The following is a 22,497-nucleotide window of genomic DNA, read 5'->3' as shown; positions in this document are numbered from 1 at the left end:
TTTCCAGTGGAAACCTATCTTATCACGTGCAGCGTTCAGCGTTGCACTGAGTAAGAAGTGCACTGCAAGTGTTGCCATTTTTGGAAGGACCACTACTGCAGCTGTGATTTGTAGTATTGGGGCTTTTGTGGTACCTCATGACTACAGCTGCACCTCTTTCTGTATCCCATTTCTTTGTTATGATTAGTAATGAGATTGATCTCTTCCTGTCTTGGCTCTGCAGAATAACAGATAGACACTGGCTATAGGTCCAAAACTGAACAGGTCACTATAATCACTGACATACAATTACTATGATTAACTAAATGTAAATCATATCTGCTCATTTTTGTTTTTTGAATTTATAACAGATGTTCTCCTTTTGTTGCAATGAGCTGCTTTGAGATCTGAGCTTTATTGTTTTCTGAAAACTGCTTATTTACAAGTCAGTATTTTATTTGAAGTGTTTTACAAATTTGACAGAAGTGAAATGTTTGCAGAGTATTTCTACAATGCAGCGTGCAATGTAAAAAGAGCACGTTTCCACACCTCTAAGGTCAGAGGATTTTTACCTCTTGCCTGCAATCTGATCGAGACCCCGCTCAGCCAGGAACCCCTCAGGTCACTTTAGATTAGGATGTCGACTTCATATTTAGGCTTTTACAAATGAAAGGCGGTAGTGTTTCCTGCTGCTGTAGCGGTGTCTTGAGTTAGTCAACTAACAAGGCTGTCTTTATGTGAGAGCAAGGAGGGAGGGGGGGAGGAGATCTGGGTGGACCAGCGAACCTGCACAGAGAGCGCCCTGACATCAAGTTCAACATGTTGACAAAAGGAACTTCTGCTCAAAACTTTCAACATTAAACTCCAGTTTTTTTGCACCGTAACAGAACTGGTTCAAGAGCCTAACAACCTTTCTATGTCAAATGTCCATCATTTTTTAGTTATTTAAAGGTAGTATGAGATTTATTTTAGAAGCCATAGAATGGCTTGTACATTACAAAGTCAAAACAAAATTAATGCAATCTGAGTTCTTATCAACTTAATTATAATTTTATTGTTTCTCGGGAGTCAGCACTGGTTGCTTCTGGTGGGCACTGTTCATCTTATCTGCCAATCTTGTTGTCTTTTCCTGCTCATTAAAACGTTGGAATCATATGGGAACCTAAATCTAATTAATAGTTAAATATTTTTGGTCAAATTATTAAAAACACAAGGAAGCCTATTTATCATTTCTAATGTTCTCACATCAAACTGATTTTTTTAGCACAGGTGTGGATTTAGATTGTCTGTTCAGCTTTGTACACTGCATGTTAAACTATATTCAAATTTAAAGGTATTTTGTTCTGAGATTTTTTTTAGCTATTTCAACAAAGTTTGATTTAATTATTTAGGCTACTTATTGTTCATTTTACTATCAATGTGCGGTAACATAAAAATCCCAGTTAGAAATTAATGCCATAATCATTAATCATTTCTAAAGGCATATCTTGGAAATGGCTATAATAATTGTCATGGAGGCTGTAAGTTGTTATAAAAAAAAACATATGAACCACTTAACAAGACTAATTGCTTAAAGATGTTTCCTCTTTGCCAGTCTGTAAAGGGAGAAACTGCTCTTAAGCTGCAGATACAGACAATTGCTCCAAGTCCAGGTCCCTTTCTGTCTCACTTTTACCTCATTGGAAAAGAAAAGAAAAGAAAAGAAAAGAAAAGAAAAGAAAAAAGAACGTAAACGCACGTGTGCTAGACATGGACATTATAGTTTCAGATTATGTGGATGAAAACTTGGTTGACATAGGCTATCCAAAAAGATAGCCTGTCACTAAATTTTATTTAATAGGTTTTAGAGATTAAATTGATCTTTGTTTCCAGGTCCAATATTCAGGAAGGCAAAACTCCGAACTCTCCCAAACGCCTATATTTCGACTTGTGTCAAATAAATAGTCTATCTTTTTATTTTGAAGGTTAGTAGCCATCGTTTTCCGGTGTTGTTCTGACTTAACACATCTCCTCAGTACAAACGCTAGCGCCTGCTTTTTGACTTCCCTGGAGTCGACTGTAGACCGATACCTCAAGACGCGTCTGCCGCACCGAGACGAAACAAAACCTGCGCTCAGGAATGGACGGAACCAACGCCTGCTGGAAGGAAAGGTAAAGTGGTTGATCAGGCATATTCACGCTACTTGAGTAGACAGAAACTGTAGACACCTGTAATGTTAAATAATTTTCAGTTTCTGTGAGTTTTGTGATTATTCTCACCTATATAAAACTGCTTAATTAAAACTAGTAACTTTAGGCTTATTAAATGGGACATCCCGTTTTTTTTTGCTTGTGTGTGTTTTTTTCTTTTTCTTTTGTTTAGTTTTGAAATCGTAAAGTAACCTGTAATCAGACATCGCACTGTCACAGACTTAAGCCACACACGTTTTACTCACCTTTTATTCAATAGAAACTAAACAACTCTTTTATTGCAAATATTAATTGTTGTCCACTTCAAATCACGTGGATTAATTAAAATACTGCCCACAGTCATTTCTACTGAGCAGAGCCAGATAATGAAATTACGTGCACGCAGTGTGAGCGCGTGCTTCTTTTCAACAGTATTCCATTCCATCTCCCTCACAAGCACAAACACACGCATAGAGCATACTGAGCAAGCTGAAGGTTTTATCAGGAAAATTGCTCTAATCCTGCTTAGTGCTCTCACTAACAAGCACATAGCACCCTGAAATAGTATTCGGTTTGAAAGCAGGCAGTTGTTTTTTTTGTTTTTTTTTTACTCTCTCTCTCTTTTTCTGATATTGGAAAAACAGAACTGAGGATTACAACATGTGGTATTTCAGGTTGTTTAGCAAACAGAGCACTGCATTACATGTGCATGCCATGAGGAAATTATTGTATTTGTATGTGAAACTCATGATGTAATACATTATGACACATATGTGCTTCCTCTGCCCTGAAGATAAAGCTGTATCATTTGATATCCTCTTTATGTGCTGGTGTCCTAAATATGTGTTTAGTGCTGGTTGGGAGTCTGGGAATGTGTGTACTCTCACTTTCTCTTCTTGTGCAGACTCTATGTGTTCTCATGTTTCACATATCAGATCACAGTGTCATACAGAAAGTTAACCAGTGTCATTTTAATGGCACTGGTGTGTTCTCCCTGTGGCAAACTGACAAATTACCCCAGATGAAATTAAATTTGCCTATGCTTGTTTAGATCATGCCACTTTATTCCAATCTATTGAATTAAATAGAAGTCTTATTAGTTACACTGAGTGCAGTATCGCCTTAAGGTCTCACTGACAGTTTCTCTTGCATAAATCAGTGTTGGCAACGGTAGAAAGTCAAGATGGTGCAGTAACTAAAGTCACCAGTCCTCTGTAACCACCTTTCCATGTGTAAATGTTACAGTTAGGAGGCAGCACAGACTTTTATTAATGACTTTGTGGCAGTTTACAATACATGTAGAACAGGAAAGCAAAGCTTGCCAAACATCTGTGGGATTTCCAGTTCACTGCTGTTGCACAAGTGGCATTAGCTGTAAATGTCATTATGTTGTGCTGCAGGTTGATGGTTGATATAAACAGAATTGTTGGCATATTGAATGTATTTATCTTGTGTCAATCCTTCTTGTTTGCCCTTTTGGTATCTCTGTTATCAGCTATTCGTAACTTTCCACTTGTAAAACCCTGTCAACAACTGTGAAGCATATGACACAGGGAGTGTCTCAGTGTACTAAGATTTATCATACTACACCGTAATTATGCAGAATTGTGTTGTGTCTTGTCAGGGTTGTGGTTTTTCATTGTGTTTTTTTGACCAAATCGAAGTCCATTAGTTTAGCTTTCTGCTTTATATATAGCTGTAGCACATTGTGGAACTTGGTGATAGCTGTCATTTTATTATTGATTCATGGAATAGATCAATCTAGGTCACAAATAGTTTTGTATCCCTTCAAACTCTGCAATCAATGCTCATGTTCATGTTTTCAAGCTGTGTTAATTTTGGATAGATATGACATTCTTGTTGGTTAATAGAAGGTGTTTATGTTCAAAACTCAAATGATAGTGGATTTTTGAGGCAGATGCAAGAACTGATATTTAAGTGTATATCATATCTACCAATTATTATTATTTCAGCAAGCAATTGTAATGAAGATCTTTAAAACTGAGTCATAATATGTTGCATTTGTTAAGCCAACATATTTCTGAGGTAGAAGTTGTATGTTTTATCAACTGAGTCTTTATCCTTTTTTAAGGCTGTCCGAACTACAGGGGGGAATCATTTGAATTTTTTACAAAACCTATTGCCACACAACTACTTTAGCTGTAAGTTACAGCTTGAAAAACAATGCATGTGATAGTTGCTGCAAGGAGGATGCAAAGCACATTACTGGCAGTTGAGGGAGACACTTTTTTTCCCTTCACACCAATTTATATGGCATTCCAGGGAAAATATTATCAGAACAAGTCTTGGTCTTGTTAAGATACAGGAGAAACTCATGACCTGGAAACTGCAACTAGAAGGAGCAAATACCTGCTGCACAAAAACGTGTTTTCAATTCTACATGATTTGTTCTTTATACACAAACATAACTTCTGTAGCAGCAGTGTCAAGGCCCGTATATAGAAATGCAATGTTAACAAATGACCGAGTAGCCTTGATATACCAAAAGGTTTAAATTCCACAGTCTCAAGACAGAATACGAATGTATTTCAACGGGCCATTTGATTTGTGTGTCCAACATATTTAGTGTGTTTAGTGAAGGGGACAGGACTTGATTTGTTGGTGATCCAGGGAAAATATATAGCCTAGTCATGCAATATGTTATAACAGTACCTGTTGAAGCTATGATATTTTCTAGCCTTAGCCAAGAGCTTATACTTGGTTTGGCATTAAAAACTGTAATGTAAAAACATCAATGTAGCTCCATCCTTCACACCCCTGACCTCCAAATGTGGACTCATCTAAGTGTGATGCAATGCGCATTTCATGTTCGGTAGCAAATAAAAGCAGCAAAAACTATGTCTCTGAGCATGAATTTGTACATTATTTATGTAATTATACTCATTTTAATGGGTTCTTAATTTTCTGGAGAATATGAGTGGAGGATGAGTGTGTTACTGGATTAATTTTAATCAAAACAAATTGTGCAATCAGCAAAAAATTCAATGTTTAATATGCTAGCAGCTCATTTGTGTATGATCATTGTTTTCTTTACTTATTGTAGAATACCAGTCAAAGGTTTGGACACACTTACTCATTCAAAGTTAATGGGTAGTTGTGTCCAAAACCTTGGACTGGTGCTGTATGTCTTCTAAAGGTAGCAAAATATCAAGTTCACTACAGTAGAAAACAGGGAAATGTAGAATTTTCTAATATTAACAAAATTTTAACTTTAAAGAAGAAGAAAAAAAGTTTATTCTGTTATCAGAATAGCTTGCAGTCTATGTTATCTGCTGCAATGACCCACTTTCCTCTGGGGACCATTAAAGTTTCATCTGCTACAGTCTGCCATTGCTGTGAGGAAGCAGAAAAGTTTGAGGGCCGACAGAGAGAAAGGGAGAGGGCAGGAGGGGCTGGATTCCTGATGTTAATAGCCGGCACTTGTAGTGATGTAAAGAAGTGTAGTGGATTTTTTAAGGGTCTTCCAGATGGCATGTTGAGAGGAAGGTTCCGGGGAAAACAGCTCCTAATGAATGAGAGGGAGAATCACCTGAGGGGACAGGAGACATCAAAAGAAACCTTTCTCTCGCCTTCTGCCCTCCCATATATTCACTTTATACTCGCTTGTATCTGCTCTTGATTTTTTTTATTCCACCATGTAAATTATCTGCTCGTGTAATAGTTTCCCTCAAGTGATCTCTGGATTGTTGATGTTCTTATAGCTCCTTTTCCATTTTTTAAATTTTATCATTATTAATCTCTTCTCTTCCATCTTCCCCAGAGATAATTCTTCATTTTTACAGAGAGATAGCCAGAGGGCATGTTCAGACAGAGCTGTCTGAGAAGAAACACTGACATTCACCGAGACCGGCATGCACATAAACATGTTAACATTCTTAACCTGTAGCAAATACACAACCCAGCAGGGGCCACAGGGAGACAGAAATGGACAGAAACACTCACACATTTATGAGCCTGTAGTTAATCAGGGTGTTTTTAATACTCATACAGCCCACTTACTTGGGAGGAAGGCTGATTTAAAAGATTAATGCACCCCCATATAAACATGAGTATTTGAAACTATAAAACTAAATGGATGTTGAACTTCCCTAAAGGATAGTAACACTGGTTCTGAATAGTTAGCGTTTGACTGGCAGTGGCATGGATGTAAAATTATAACTCTGGTCTAAATTCTTGTTGCTATGAAAATTTAAGTAGATCAATTCATCACCAAAAATGAATAAAGCTAAAGATACAACTTTCTTTCAACATCTAAATCAGGTTTGGTCTAACATAATTTATGCATATGGGGAAAAAACAGCAACAAAGCATAATGTAACATTTGGGCATTCAAATAGGTTCAAGCTCTCATATGAAAACGCTTACCAAGAACTAAAACCTATCTGGGCTATGGATTGTTCCCAGTCATCAATAAGAGAGAGTCAGCATAAAGCTGCCAGGCTCTCTGAAAATGGAAGTAATTATGGCCACAAAAAAGGAGAAGGCTACGAGAAGATGGTTGTAAGGCATTTTCAGGAAGCAGTGTTCTTGGATGATTATGTTGTTAAGGCCCTAAGGCTTGGATTTGGCCTTTGTGACTGTATTTAAATTTATTTGTGGTTGCAGCCAGGTGATTGGTTGGCTGTCTGGATTTCCTCAGCATGTATTTGGCTGTGCCATCTCCCATCTGCAATTGGCTGGCTTCTCAGCAAATACTTGAGATCACCCATCATGCGATTGACTGGCTCTGTCATCACCTGCCTGTGATTTGCCCAATCCTCTGATGTCCACCTGGTTCTCCACTATTTATCAGGCTGCTGACCGTCATTCAGGGCAGCTGTGATTATTCAGAGTAGCTTACCACTGGAAATCTTTGGACTTGGGATTGTGTGCTTTGCTGAACTGTGTACCATGTTGACCCATTTTGTGATGGCTTTGAATAACTCTTAGGTGGACTGATTTGGGTCTTTGTTGTGATTTGGTTTTGTGAATGGCTTTAGGCCACCGGTTTTTCTGTTAATTAGTAAAGCACTTGACCTGGGATTGTTTGGATTTGAGTTTCTTTGTCTTTTTTAATTGTGTTCTAATACTTTTAGTCCATTTTTTGTTGTTTAATTTACCTTTCATTTTCTGTCTGTAATGTTTCCACCCCTTTGCCCCTAGCAGAGCTGGGGTTGTAACAATGTAATTGGCAATTAAGAGTGACAGTGGAGGTCCACCACAAAATTGTCAGACTCTGAAGTTTGCAAAGAAGCATCTAACCAAGCCTGATGTAGGAAACAAGGTCTGTGGATTAATGAAGTTACAGCAGATCTTTTCATGACCACTAAATGTTGAAAACAGACATCAAACCATTAGTAAAGAAGCTGAATATAAAAACATAATGATCCTACCTCAAAATCCACAATGATCTGAAGGTTTTGAATTGGTCCTCGCACCCCCTTTAAGGGAAACATGATTTAAAAAGATCTCTGCATACAAATGGAAAGAGTATGTAATACTGCATAAATCCTTTTTCAAGGACACAACATGTGTACCAGCTGTCAGAACTGTCAGAGCTTTTTGTAAAGTGGTGACCATGCAGGGTGTCCAAACTTCTGCTGCTGATTCTTATTGGAAACAAATAATCTTTTTTTTATTTTTTTTATTTTTGCTTAAAAAATGTTTCATCTCCAAATTTAGAAATCTAGTTACTTGTGACTTTCTTAGCTAGTAACATCTTTTTGCAAGTTGCCTTCAAACACTGGTTTTGATAGATATAAAGATATATTTATGGAGGTATTTTCCTATCTTTAATCAAACGCATAATTGTTTGATTTGAGAGCAAGATATCAAATATATTGCTCTCTCTCAAAACTCTTTGCTCTCACACTCAAAAGTCCCTTCTTGCTCTAAAATATATAGTTTATCCTTTCAAAACTCTGCTCCCCTTCTCAAGTTCAGTGTTGCAGGTTCAAGTCTCCTGCACTCAAACTTGGTCACTTTTCTTTAAAAGTAGACACTTATTTGTCACTAATATTATAACTTATTGGGCTCAATGAGTTGTATGACCAGCAGCTGCCTCATGTAAGATGACTTCGTGAGAGAAAGTAAAGTGGAAATACTAAAGATCTATGTCAGCATGGCTGACTATGTATTGGACTTTGTTGAACAATCTCTCCAAGATGTGACACTGAAGCAGATCCCTTAGGAATATCCGGGTGTAAATTTTGGAAATACAGTTAGTTTTGTGTTATATGTTTTGTGAGAATGAAACACTAATTGAAATGTTTTATTTATTTGACAAAGCGTAACGAGGCTGACATCATGGTAATGCATCTCAATTACTTAACACTGAGTAGTACACTGTGATAATTCTGCTACATATTTAAGAAACCTATAGGAATGATGATCAGCTCCATATGCATGCTAACTTATCATAGGTCAATTCTATAGTACCATAAAAGCAGAATATCTATGCTCAATTTATGATTTCCTTAACTTTATACTTTGCGTACAGTATGTTTGTATGGGTACAGTTAGTTTTTAATGAGTACTTTTACTATGAGGTTAGCAAGTCACAGTTTTTTCTTTCATTAAAAAATACATGAACATGAAAGAAAAGCATAATAAAAACATAATGCTTACTGTAGATTACTGGGTAGTGTTATCCTTATGTGTTTACTGACTATCCCAGTTAAGCACCGATTTTCTGAGTGCACTGTGTCCAGGAGAAGGTTTCTAAAGTCTGTGATGATTTCACCAAAGATCATCCATGTGTAGTAGAAAGCATGTGTTACAACATGTAGCACATGCTTTAGGAACTGTTTAGGAATTTAAAAAATTTCTGTACTGACTGTGAGAGAAGAAAAACAAACAGATGATCAGCGGTTTTTTAAGTATGACCAGACAGATATTCTAATCTGTATTTATAGTAGTAAAGTAGTTAGATAAGTACAGCAGGCTCCACGGCTGTCTCTCTCAAGTCCTTCATTTTATGCTATAATGATTTTTATTTTGCATATGAAGTGGGGTATAAAAAGAAACAGTGTTAAGGTGAATGTGGAAAGGTGGATCCAATCAGCTTTGGTTTTAGCCTACACCATTTTAGTCTTGTTAAGGAGGATTTGTGGGTTGTTTCTTTTTGTTGATTCATCTTTTGATGTGATGACATTTACATTTTTTTTTTCCACGTGCTGCAGGCCAGAAAAAGAAAACAGGAAAATGAACAGAAATCAATGGCTGCCAGGAACAGAAAGATAAATACTTCAAAAGAAAATGAATCAAAAGATTTATTTTCTTTTAAAAATTCAATTTATGTGTCATTACACAAGGTTGGGGGATAGACAAGAAATCAATATGAGGATATGAGTGTTTACCCCTTCCTCCGTACGGGATTTATACAGTACATATACATGCTGTTGAATTTACATTAAACGTTTTAAATTGTGCCACATTTACATCTATGTGCAGTTTTTTTAGCCAGATGCATAAAGAAATAGTCATAGGTCCAAGCTGACTTAGGTCAAACCTTTGTCTTTCCAAGTCAGTTGCTCCTCATGATGTTTGCTCAAGCTGTTGTGGGAGGATCTGCTCTGCATAACCCAAATCCCTTCTCTAGCTTTTCCACTTCTGATAAGCATATTTCTATTTTTAGCAATGCTTAATCCAAAAGTCGCAAGAAAATAGCAAATTAAAATAAAAATGTTGCTGCATCGACATGTTACTGTTTAAACGTAAAATGAGAGTGATTATCCCAGTTATCACCAATTATTAGACCAAAGCACAAGAGCAACCATGAAACAGATAAACTGCTTTAAAGCAGACATACAGTATCTTCTCTGTGTATCCACGTTACAGTTTTCCCTTAAATTTTTTATTGCTCCCACTCTCTTACACTCTTTGAAAAGATTGTGTAAAGTTTGGTCTCAGTGCATGTATTATTCTTTAAGAGCAATCTTGAATATATTAGATACAGTCAGAGAATAAAAACACTGCTCTTCAAGTCCAACATCAGGAGTCAGTTGCAACATTTGTCACTATTGAGAGGGTCACAAGGTTGCTTCTCAGATGCCTCAGACATTCAGAGGCACACACAAGCGGAGACAGCCTTTCACCTGTGTGTTATTTCTGCAGTACCAGTGTTACTGTCGAACAGTAATGAGGCCAGAGGACTGAGAAGGAATTCATCTTTTATGTTTCCTGACAGCTAACCCCTGCAGCACTGGCTTGTCAGTCGGCTATCTCTGTTTGCTCACCATGCAGCCTCCGTCTGATTCACTTTCCTAAAGATAACCGCTATTATTTTAACAGGTGTTTAGACTGAGGTTAACGCTGATATTTATGCAGATAAAAGTGGAATCTTTTCTGATGAAAACACAAACGCGCTGTGGGCAGGAAGCTGCAGCATTACGAAAGGAAGTTGTTTTCATGGTTGAACCAAAGGCTGCAGAGCTCTGGTCACCAAATGCTGAAATATTCTATCTCATCTCCTGTTTCCTTGACATCCTACTTATTTGTTTCATGTCTCCCTCTAAGCCTTTCCCACTCTCGTTTCTGCATCTGTGTTTCTATTTCCTGCAAACAAAATGGAATATGTGATAAAGGTGAAAACACATTTATCAGTTTTGCCATCTCAGGAAGTGAAAGAAACGTATTCTCCCCTTTGCTGCAGTGTAAGTAAACAAATGTGTGCAGATAGACTGTAGCTTCGTAGGTTTTGTTTTACAATAGAGGTTTAGCAATGCAACACCTTGAGGTTTTTTTTTATATAAGGAGTTTATGAAGAGAACAAAGGGAAAATAACACCAGGAAAATGTTGCCAGTCCTTCCAGGCACAGAGTTTTAAGAGAGGAAAGTCAAAGCTCTGCAGAGAAAAGGAGAAAACAGGAACTGTTGTGGTAAATTTCATGTCAGGCTCATTGTAAGTTTAGCTGAAATGGGCACCTGCTGAGAATATGCTGTAAAATAATTGTATTAAATATATAGTCTTGTGTTTTTTTGTTTTTTTTTGGGGGGGGGGGGGGGGGGGGAATGCTGTTAAAATCACATAATGAAATGGTTTGGTTTCCTCTCTGCACCTTTGAAGTGTCCCAGTACAAAGTTCTTTATCCATTTTTTATAACACTAACAATTTGTCAAGTTTCATATATTTGAGGCCAAATAATGTTTTTTACCTAAATTGTATATTTTTATTATTCAGTCGTCTTTTGTTAACAAGTACATTGCAGCTTGATAGGGTTGACGTCCACAATATTCCACTTCCTTACCTCCAGACGCTCCTGGGATGCAGGAGCAGCATGCTTTGAGTCATTGGCTGTCTGAACTATGACACACCATCCAGTCAGCTGTTTTGCTTTTTGTATCCAGACTATAGCTGTATGCTTGGGCAGTTATCCAACAGCTTCTGTTTTCTGTATTATCAATATTTGCTATGTGCCTCTGTAAGCCACGTATGTTTGTGTCATCAGTCTTCCGTTGTTGAACAGGGTAATTTGAGTTTCATCTGTCCAAAGAATGCTGCTCCAGACCTGTTTGGGCTTATTTATTTATTTATTTGGTTAAATCTGATCTTTGTAAACGGTATGCATCATTTATATTTCCATCATCTTAATGTACCAAATATTTATCATATATCAAATGCAATGTTCTTTAGATGCATACCTTAAGGATAAGCATTACATGGGCACAATCAAGGCAGCTACGGCAGCAGGAAATTACAAACGCCTGTTCAGGCATCCTGCCACCAATAAAATCAAACATGATTATTTAGCAGCCAGTGTTCATGTGTTGCAGCCATGCCTTATCCCTATGGGGAGTCAAATAACTACTGAATCAACGCATTCATTCCAGTGAGACTCAGCGGTCTGACTGAGAGTCAGTGCTCGTAAATCTAAATCACACCAGCCCCCCCTTCCTTCGATGACTCTTTCTCTGGTAACTTTACAACATGGGGATGATTGCTTCGCTCCAGGTGACATGTCCTTCTATTGTGTTTCTGTCATGCAAAGGTTTCTGGAGGCAGCATGTCTCAACAGGGAGGGAAAATACCGCACTGTCAGATACAGATGTCTGACCTCAGTTTATTTTTTCCAAATTATGCTTTTTATTAAGGCTACAGTTGTTTCTTAAACAAACTACAATGAAAAAAATATTATAACCTCTTAAATTTTAGGATTTTGCATTTATATAACATTCTTATATAAACACTTTGGATGTTAGATGGATATAATGCCCACTGTAGTTAAAAGCTTTAGTGGCTTGCTTTAGTTAAAAATACTTAGTAGTAAGGAGTTTTTTATTATCAAAATCACAAACTGGCCTTTACAATCTCAAATAAATGCTTTCATTTGTGTGAATGGCTTGTGATCACAGTCCTTGGCACTGGTAGAAGTACTGTATTGTTCAATGTTGCAGGAAATCATGAAAACAGAAAATCTACATTAAGTTCTGTAATCCTTCAAATAAAGAAAGCTCCCAGCAGAACTAATAGAAACCACATGCAAACCAAACATTATCGATTGAGCTGCCCTTCTATTTCTGAGAATTTATAGCTGCGCAATAGCATCATGGTTTCTTCTTCTTCTTCTTCTTCTTCTTCTTCTTCTTCTTCTTCTTCTTCTTCTTCTTCTTCTTCTTTATCTAAAGATGATACTCCATCTCTGCTAAACCAACTCACCCACTTCTCCTTGAGCACCTTCTCCTCAAACATTTTGGTAGGGGCAGTGGAGACCCCGCTGGAGAGATGCTCTGTGTCTCCTGGTTCAGCCATGTGTTAGAGCACAGTTCAGTATTCACTTCTCCCAAATACTAATCCTTTCATTTGCCTTGGCTTCAGGGTGTCAAAGAGCTGACTGTGTAGGGAGTCACAACGGACAGAGACTGATACACAGACATACATTTACAGATGCATACAGTAACTCAGACACCTTGAAATACCTTTCAGCAAAAATATGTTTCTAAATTTACACAGAAGTCTCACATTCACAGTTATTTCTAGTTCTAATTTTGTTTCCAGATAGAAAATAAAGAATGTGTACTAAATATTTTTTATTTTATGTCTGGTTACAATGAGTTTGATTGCACCTAAAACCTATGACATCTAAATTGAAAAGGCAGCCATTGTATCAGCCATACAACTGACACCAAAAGCTCCTTTTTTAGCATTTAGTCCTGTTAAACATTACATATTGTAGCCAGCCAAATATTTTACAACCATGTAAACTCCATATTTAATTAAAAATGATATTTTTCGTCCCTGTTTCTAAAAAAAAAAGAAAAAAAAAAAAATCAATGAAGCATATATGATTTAATAGACTTCATCCACAAGAGATTATAAATGTTTATAAATTTAATCAAGAATCCATCAAATAGTATGAAACACACAGGTCCAAAGTGATGAACAAGGCTGTAGTATTATTGGGTATACACTATTAGAGTGATGTAACTGTTTTAAATAGACATTATCTTTCAGAGAAGATAATATATCTCAGCAGATGGTGTGGTTGAAAAAAGGGCTATGTAAATAAACAGAGAAGTCTGTTTCACTCTGCAGCTTTTTATTTGTAATATATTTGACGAAAGCAGTTTAGGTTTTTCCAATCCTAAAACCTGGTATTTGTGGTTGTGATTTTGTTACACTTTAAGTGTCTAAATGTGAAGAATGATTGTGTTTCTGATAACAAACATCTGTCTCTGTCTGTGTCTCCCTCAGGACGACAACATGAAAAACCAACGCTGATCACAGAGGATTTGTTTTATTATTGAATTTTCTTTTCACATTTCTCTCTATGCATCTGTCAGCTTTACTCCAGCTTATGTGGCTGAATGCTGCGTCATCCCAAAACATAGGCGGGCAGACAGAAACAGGACAATGTGGACTGACCAAGAGAGTCAGAACTCATGCAAACAGATGAGTCACATATGAGTGACAGATGATGTAACAAATGGCTCAAGTAGTCCTCTAACAGACCATGAAGTGAAATGGACCAACAGAAAGAGGGAGAGTGATTTCTTCCAAGCTCTTGACTCATTCATTTTTGCTGCCAATGAGAAAATAAGTCACAGTCTCAGGCAGCTAAGAGGCAATGACCTAATTCAGAATAAATAACCTCACACTGATAAGTAGCCACCTCCTTGCTGGGTAATGGAATATAATCACAAATGCACTCTTATTGTTGAGGCTGGAGTGTGTGAAGTTACATGAGATTTCTGTTTGTGTGAGTTTTGATGTTTCATGCAGAAATGTTGCGGCGTGGACTTCTAACCTGGGTGTCCCGAGTTGGGGGCATACTGGTAATCCTCTGCTGCTCCTTGTCACTCCTTTATGTAATGACATGCAGCCCTCCTCACTCTGACGATCCTTCATTGAGTCATGTATTACCCCATGTTGGATCCAACCACCCCAGCTTAGGAGGTACAGGGCCAGTAATCAGAGCAGGGGCTGGTGGGGCAGGAGGAGCTGGAGCTGCTGCCCAAAGCAGTGGCCCAGCAGGAGCCCACACTTACCAGGTGCTCCTTGAAGAACGAGAGGAGCAGCACCGTCTCTACATCTCATCCTTAAAGAAGGAGATAGCTCAGCTTAAGGAGGACTTGCAGGAGCGCAGCCAGCAGTTAAAAAGAGTCCAGGAAAGCCTCAAAAGAGTTTCTGGGGGGCTGGGTGAAGGGCAGGAAAGGGGTGCTGAATTGCAGGGAGGTGTCCTTGGAGAAGTTCAGGGGTCCAAGAGTCAGCAATCTGACCTCCAGGAGTTCCTGAAGAGCCAGCTGACAAAGGCTGAGGTCAATAATGGCATCAGGTTGCCCAGTGAGTATGCTGTGGTGCCTTTTGAGAGCTTCACTCTGCAAAGGGTATACCAACTGGAGATGGGGCTCACGCGTCATCCTGAGGAGAAGCCTGTGAGGAAGGACAAAAGAGATGAGTTGGGGGAGGTTCTGGAGATTGCTCTGCACAGCCTCAACGCACCCTCGTCCCAGCAAGACAGCAAAGCTGCAGCAAAAAAGACTCAAACAAGCAAAGTCTACACACCGTCTGACTTCATAGAAGGTGAGAACTCATCTCTACAATGTCTCCTAGAAAATATGGTCATATGCAGCTCATTTAAAACAGTAAATTATTTCACACACACACACACAGACATATGAAGTGGACCTGTCTGCCGTTATGATGAAGGTGCAAATAAACAGAGTTTTAGCTTAAAGACAACAGGGTTCATTACAGAGTTTGTCAAAAGTTGTATCCTTACATAAACCTAAAAAAGCCAACTTCATAGGATTTTACTTCAATCTTTTTAAATCAATCAAAGCCCCTAACCAACACAAGTAAGCTATCAGTGCACTACTGTCAGTATCACAGACAGCAGTAGTCTGCTTTCCTTCAGTTTGGAAAGGCAGAAGAAAGCAGTATGATCTTAAACAGTACAGTACTTTTAATAGGGTCAACTACCTGCAATAAAATCAAGAAACACCAACAGAAAAATCAATATTTATTTAACTGTATGTTAAATTAGGAGTATTTTTACTGCTTTATCATGTGATCAGAAAGATATTTTACCTTTTTAAATAAAAAAAAAAGTGTTCGGAAAGTGCACCTAGACTAGCTGCTCCTGGATGATGCATGTATAGTTCAGGATGCAAACTCTGGGGTGTCTACCTCATTCTGCACTCTACAAGTAAAATGTTCAAGTAAAATGTACAGGTCTGAAAATGCACCACATGGCATTTATTAAATATCATATACATAAAATCATTCAGAGGATATGATGCAGATAACCATATGTGAACTCTGTTTATTTTCTAAAGTTTCCTACATGCGAATATTTAGTTCTTCCTCCACTTTGTGTTACTTTTGTCTTTCTTACAAGTAAATCCATGGAGGGTCAGAAACATGAGTGTGTTTGTCCACAACTGCTGCCAGGATATCCTCTGGGTTTGTCCTGCTCAACTCTGATCAAAACTTCAGGAAATGAATGCAGCTGCTGCTCATTCAGAGAGCAGCATCTCTTCAAAAGCGGTCTGTGTGTATGCATGTGTGTGTGTATACACTCTTTAAAGGTTACTATCTTCAGAAGTGAGCAGTGGGGACACCAAGCTTGGCTCATGTGTATAACTTGTGTGCAGTCTTGTTTAATCTACAGTAAGTGTGTTTATGTGAGTCTGATTTAAGAAATGAGAATGCATTTTAGTGTGTATCTGTATGTATTCACAAAAATGGGCTGTACGTTTCCTCTAGACAGCAGGAAAGTGAAACTTGCTTTTAGAGAATTAGTGACTCCCTCTTACTCATTTTTTAATTCTATTAAATGGACAGCCATTTTTGTTTAATCTTGAAGAAGCGTTTTAAATCCAAGTGAAAAGCAAACAAGACTGGAAGACTGACATCAGCATTTTCAGGGAGCTTGAGGGCTGCATTAACAAGCTAGTGAGTTGAAACTGTCCACAAACACTGAGGGTATGTAAAATGAACTCTTTAGCCACTGTGTCCTCAGATGGAGACAAAGATGTACAGTTAGAAAAGACTGAAACAGGAAGTGAGTACTTAGTTGAAATTGTTCAGTGTTTTCACTAAATGAATGCTCACCATGTCCCACTGGGAGATGAGGCCGAACAACACAAGTAGCTGTCCAATTTAACAAGGAGGCTTTAATTCAAGCTTCTATCAGGCTGTTAATCTGTACCCACAGAAACCCCTGTGTCTCTCTCTTCTCTTTATCTGTCATCTTTTGGCTCTCCTCTATCTGTCTGTCTGCTCTGTTTCTGGCTCCAATCTATCTTCGAAGATCATATGCTTCTTTTCACAGTTTTCTCTCTCTTGCTCCTTATCTCTGCATCTCTCTGAGGTCTCACTTCCCACTTTCTGCATTCAATTTCCTTTTCTTTCTCTTTGTCCAGTTACCACACAGGGTCAGTTGGCAAGAAAAAGTCTTAGTAATGGCTGTGCAATTGGAAAACTGCTTCTCTTTTAGGGAACATGCTGATGTAAGACCCTCAACAAGTAAATTAGTCTGGAAGACGAGAATAGCCTCTCTTTCTGTTAGTGTATGTGTGTTACATATATAGTTATGGATCTGAGCCCAACAGCAGCACAGTGCATGGATGATGTCTCATATGCCCCCCCCCCCCCCAAAAAAAGACATAAGGATGGTACTTGTGGTAGAAAAAATGTGTCCCGTCGAAATGTTTATATTTAATGCTGAACTTTTAAAATAAGATGCTTAAAAACTGGAGGGGAAAAACATGATTCTTGGCACATGAAAATCTCATGAGGTTTAAAGAAAAGCTGCACCCTGGAGAAAGTGAGAATAACAAAATCATTGTTACAAAGGGAAACAGAAAACTGCAGGCTCAGAAACTAAAACTTGAGTTCAAAAGCTGATTATAAACAGCAAACTCCTATTAGTATGTTCATCCTGGTCCATTCTTGGACAATACATCATATAACACCTAACAATATTAAAGCACACATCAGTCCAGTTTATAATAACTGTGTTCATATAAACCAACTCGTGAAAATAATTGTCTAGTTAAGGAAACTAATGGATTGCATAAAATCCTCTCTTCAATTCAGTCCCCCCATTCTGTGCATGCATTTGGTGGCAGGCAACAATAGAAAGTGAAAACCTCCAGCAGAACGAGGCTCAGTAAGGGCGGCCATCTGCCTCAACTGGTTGCGGCTGGAGAGGACGGGAACAGCACCATGACTCTAAGCCAGGGATATCTGCTGAAACAGAAAATGAGAGGCCCAAGTTAATGACAGTAATAATGTCATATATTTATACATGGGGAAAAAATAATAAAGAGAGAAATGGAGGGCAGCGCTCTTCCTCTGCAGTCTAAGCCTATAGCAGCATAACTAAAGGGATAGCCAAGGATCACCCAGGCCAGTCTTAACCATAAGCTTTACCAAAAAGAAAATTTAAGAAGATCAATACCATGTCCATAACTGTAGTATATATGCAGAGCTGGAGACATGAGATTGGCTGCATTTCAGCTGTATATAAATGTGTTTGATTATAAGTATATATCTGTGTGTCTGACCCATCAGGTATCACCCGCACAGAGAAAGATAAAGGGACGCTGTATGAGCTGACCTTCAGAGGGGAGTCAAATAAAGAATTCAGGCGCCTTGTCCTCTTCCGGCCCTTCGGACCCCTGATGAAGGTGAAAAACGAGAGGGTGGACACAATCAATGTCCTGATCAACATCATCGTCCCACTGTCCAAACGCACAGACAAGTTCAAACAGTTCATGCACAACTTCAGGTGAGTGGGTTTTTCTGTGATTCTTTGTGTCCTCAGCATTTGAGTTTGAAGTCGGGCTAATAACATGGCATCGACAGAAGCCAGCCCAGTTTCACCAGTTTTGTGTTATAGATAAGTTTAGGCAAAACAGATTCAAAATCTATGGTTGTGCATTGTGAAATGGAAAGGTATCTATTGGCTACTGTTCTTTTCTGTAGGCAGTGTTCCCATAACATAAAAACAATAATTATTCTATTCACCATGCCATAATCATTTAAAGTTTTGTAGCCATGTTTTTTTCTCCAAACTGTACTTTTAATACCCAACCATTTGTGGCTAAAAGCGCTGTAGAAAAGTAAGCAATGATAAGCTGACGGCTAAATTACAGATTTGTAATCAAACAAAGTGGTAGAGAGGTATACCTTTTTAATTCATGCAAATGCAAAAATGTAAATGAAATGAATAACTACGTTGTACTTTTTTGTTTTGTTACATATTCATGTTGGAACAAATAGAATGAATCGGGTAGCAGCAAAGTACGTTGCTTGTTTCAGCTCTGCAGTCCATCACCATCAGTCAAGGAAATGTCCTCCATAATGTCTGTGATTCATTGTGTTGCAGCTGCTTATCACAGCTCTTTTTACATGGTAAATCCTGCTTAGTAGGAGTGTTGCAGCCCATTAAAATGTCCTCCCAGGGCAGACCTGCAGTAGGTGATATACAGCATGGCAAGTAGTGTACTTACTTGAAAGACTTGGTGAGTGGCTGAGCAAACATTTTCCCCTCATCTATATTTAAGTTGTAGAGAAACTGCGAGTGTCACAGTGTTTGGATGTTAAGAGATGATGACAAAGATTTTTTTCTTTTAGTAAAATAATATTTATTTGTAGACTGTGAAAAACCAACATGTTTATGCTTAAGTGCAGAATAAACAGCAACAAAAAATAGACACATATTTCCAGCTTTCTGGTCCAGGTAACATTACCTAAGCATCAGCTCTCAGCAAAATAAATAAATATTTTTTCTCCAATCTTTTTGTAATTAAAGGGAGACCTATATACAAAAGTGGCTATACATACTGTAAAAATGATTATTAATCATGATACTCATACAGTAAGCATATTTCATTTCTCTCTCATGTACTTTTTGTTTGTTTGTTTGTTTGTTTTTGAATTATTTTCTACATTTGAAAAATGTATGCATGTGCACATCTGCGTTTCTGGTGGGTGGGCTGAATTATGTGCCGCATTTGACACGTCTACTTCAAATTACCCAAGGGCATCTCCACCTGGTCTCTCCGGTGCTCACATATAAGCTTCCTTTGTGCATTGCTGGAAACAGGAGTGAAGCAGGACAGTGAGGTTATAATTGCATGAAACAGAAATCAAGGAAACCCTTTTAAATGTGAGAAGATCAAATTAGATAACTTTTTTTTGTTTATTGATAAATGATGTAAATAAGTTGCTTTTGGACTAACTGAATCAGCTCTACAAGAAATAAACCTGCCGGCCAGTGCCTTTTCCTAAGACATCTCTTGTGATCCTAGATTTTTTTCCTTCCTCGAATCAGCTCAGCTTACATAACACTTTCATTCCTATTGTCCCTTCCTTGTGTGTTTGTGCATATTTTAAGGGAAGTCTGTGTGCGTCAAGACAGCCGGGTACATCTGACGGTGGTATATTTCGGGAAGGAGCAGATGGATGAAGTCCGCAATACTCTGGAGAACACATCCAGGTGGGTTTGAACCACAGCCAACAATCATCCATTTCAATTAGAGCCCAAACATAGAATATGAAATATAATTTATTAAGTTATACCAAATCTATCTTAGTCACACACACTCTCGCAGAAGAAGATGTCAAATAAAAGAAGATGCACCAGAGAAAGCTCTTCTTTACTCTCTCTTATGATACACAAAATCACACACCCTTCCTGACTCGGCATCCTACCACAGCCAGTCATCAATCCCATGAATAATGAAGCAGTGTGCCACCCATGCTGAAGAGCTGAAGAGCTCCCAGCCAACACTGATAAATTACAACAGGCCTGTGATCATCCATGATTCACTCGCAACACCCACACCACCTATAGAGACGATGGCTGTTGGCAAATCTGGAGTCAGGTCCGCTGTGGATTCAGCCACAGATTCCCAGAGGGGTTGCTATGGTGACGCTTGTCGATTTTCCAGCCTTGAAGGTTTGTGTGTGGCCTTGAATCAGTCCAACTATCTCCAGTATCACACTCACACAGAGTCTTTGTTTCTCTAAAAAAGGCAGCACCAGACACTCTGATAGAAAAGTCACATGAAGCGGAAAAAAGGAAAATTCCTAAGCTCCGATTGTGGAAGGAAGACAAGAACATAAAACAAACTTGAAATTGTGTTGATTCAACTGTAATGCAGGAGGATTCATAAAGGAGAGAAAGACATTTGTAGAGAAAAACACAAATAAGTGACAACAGTTAAAGCTAACGTGAAGGTGCAATCAGTGAAAGAAGGGTGTTAAAGAAAAACAATATAACAAAGTCCTGAACAGCAGAAGCTTTAAACTCTTTCAGCTTTTGTATTGCTCTTACAGTGTAACAGTGCCTTCATTGGTTACAAAGCAGCATATCTGGGTGTGCATCACTGCCTATAATCAACTCAGTGCCCCTTTTCTTCTATCTGGCTTTTGGTCTGTGGACGAAATGAATATGAATCATCTTTGGATGATAACAACCTGTGGTTTCATTATCTGCAAACCCAAGCAGACACATATGTACAGTATTCTCACAGATACAATTGCAAACTGCTCACAGGCTCCCAAGGAAGGGTGCATGAATCAATGTGTGGTTTTAAGTATTTAAACCACAAACTAGTCCTAATTATTTAATGAATAGCTTAAAGATTGTATCTGTTGTCACTTTTGTAATTTATTAATGTGTTGTTTCATACAGCAATGAAAGTGCAAGGACATGCTTATTTTAATCCTCATTGGAGTTTCTATTACAGTGTGTAACTACTCTCTATATAACGCTCTCTCTCTCTCTCTCTCTCTCTCTCTCTCTCTCTCTCTCTCTCTCTCTCTCTCTCTCTCTCTCTCTCTCTCTTTCGCTCACCATATATATATATATATATATATATACCTAATTATGTTACTGACTTGCTGACTTTTAGGGTTCAATTGACTTGCAAATCACTGTATTGCATGTATTTGCATTTATACAGAGTTCCAGTTTTTTGCAAAGCTGTGAAGATGTAAAACTAGACTGGTTAAGTCAGAGTTACAGTTCAAAAGCAAATAAGCATCCACACATCTTAATTCAAAAACATCAATTTCCTCTCAGCAGTGTGGGAATCATTAGTGGCTCAGATCAATGAGATCCTGCACAGCGTTTCCAACAAATTCAATTCATCTCCTCTAACTGCTTTAGTTTGTGCACGCTCACACATGACCTGCAGCTTTTTTTCTACTCTCAACGGACATTGCAGTCAAACTACTTGCTTTTGAGCAGCACGATGTTCCCACTCAAATTCTTTGCAGAAGCATTTTGGGAAAATATCAACATTATAAACTATGCAAGACTTCCCATGAGACTGTAACAAGATCAAAATTTTCCTAGGTCTCCACCAGCTTCCTAACTCATATAAAAACTTCTACAGGGTTTAGCAAATAATTATTTCCAAATGTGTATATTATAAACTCAAAAATTAGGGAAACTTAAAAAATTAGGGTATTGAGCAAAACTTAATATATTTCAGTAATTCAACTTAAAAAGGTAAGCTAATATATAGACTCATATGCAAAGTGAGATATTTCAAGCATTTATTTGTTATAATTTTAATGATTATGGCTTACAGTTTATGAAAACCCAAAAATCTAAATCTCAGAAAATTAGAAAAGAGTGAAAAGGTTCAGTGTTGTTGCCTCTAAGTGCCGCACTCTAATCAGCTAATTAAGCACATGCAAAGGACTCCTGAGCATTTAAATGGTCTCTCAGTCTATTTCAGTAGAATTCACCATCACGGGAAATGTTGCTGACCTGACAGTTGTGCAGAAAACCATCATAGACACTCTCCACAAGGAGGGTAAGCCTCAAAAGGTCATTTCAAGAGAAATGGGATGCTCTCTAAGTGCTGTATGAAAGCACATTAATA

The 22,497-nt window shown here is 38.1% G+C and overlaps 1 protein-coding gene across 1 annotated transcript in view; it reads left to right on the top strand.

Annotated features, from left to right (window-relative positions):
• Nucleotides 1-2,012: 2,012 nt before the first annotated feature.
• The window catches only part of csgalnact1a (chondroitin sulfate N-acetylgalactosaminyltransferase 1a), a 34,368-nt gene continuing 13,883 nt past the window's right edge, over nt 2,013-22,497 (top strand). The window contains exons 1-4 of the mRNA XM_041969951.1: nt 2,013-2,130; nt 13,841-15,169; nt 18,167-18,383; nt 19,995-20,096. Of these exons, the coding sequence (XP_041825885.1) occupies nt 14,356-15,169; nt 18,167-18,383; nt 19,995-20,096 (1,133 nt within the window). The 5' untranslated portion in view covers nt 2,013-2,130; nt 13,841-14,355. The remainder of the gene's footprint in view (nt 2,131-13,840; nt 15,170-18,166; nt 18,384-19,994; nt 20,097-22,497) is intronic.

Source organism: Melanotaenia boesemani, chromosome 19 (assembly GCF_017639745.1).
Source record: "Melanotaenia boesemani isolate fMelBoe1 chromosome 19, fMelBoe1.pri, whole genome shotgun sequence".
Lineage (NCBI taxonomy): Eukaryota > Metazoa > Chordata > Actinopteri > Atheriniformes > Melanotaeniidae > Melanotaenia > Melanotaenia boesemani.
This window is presented reverse-complemented; position numbering and strand designations above follow the sequence as displayed.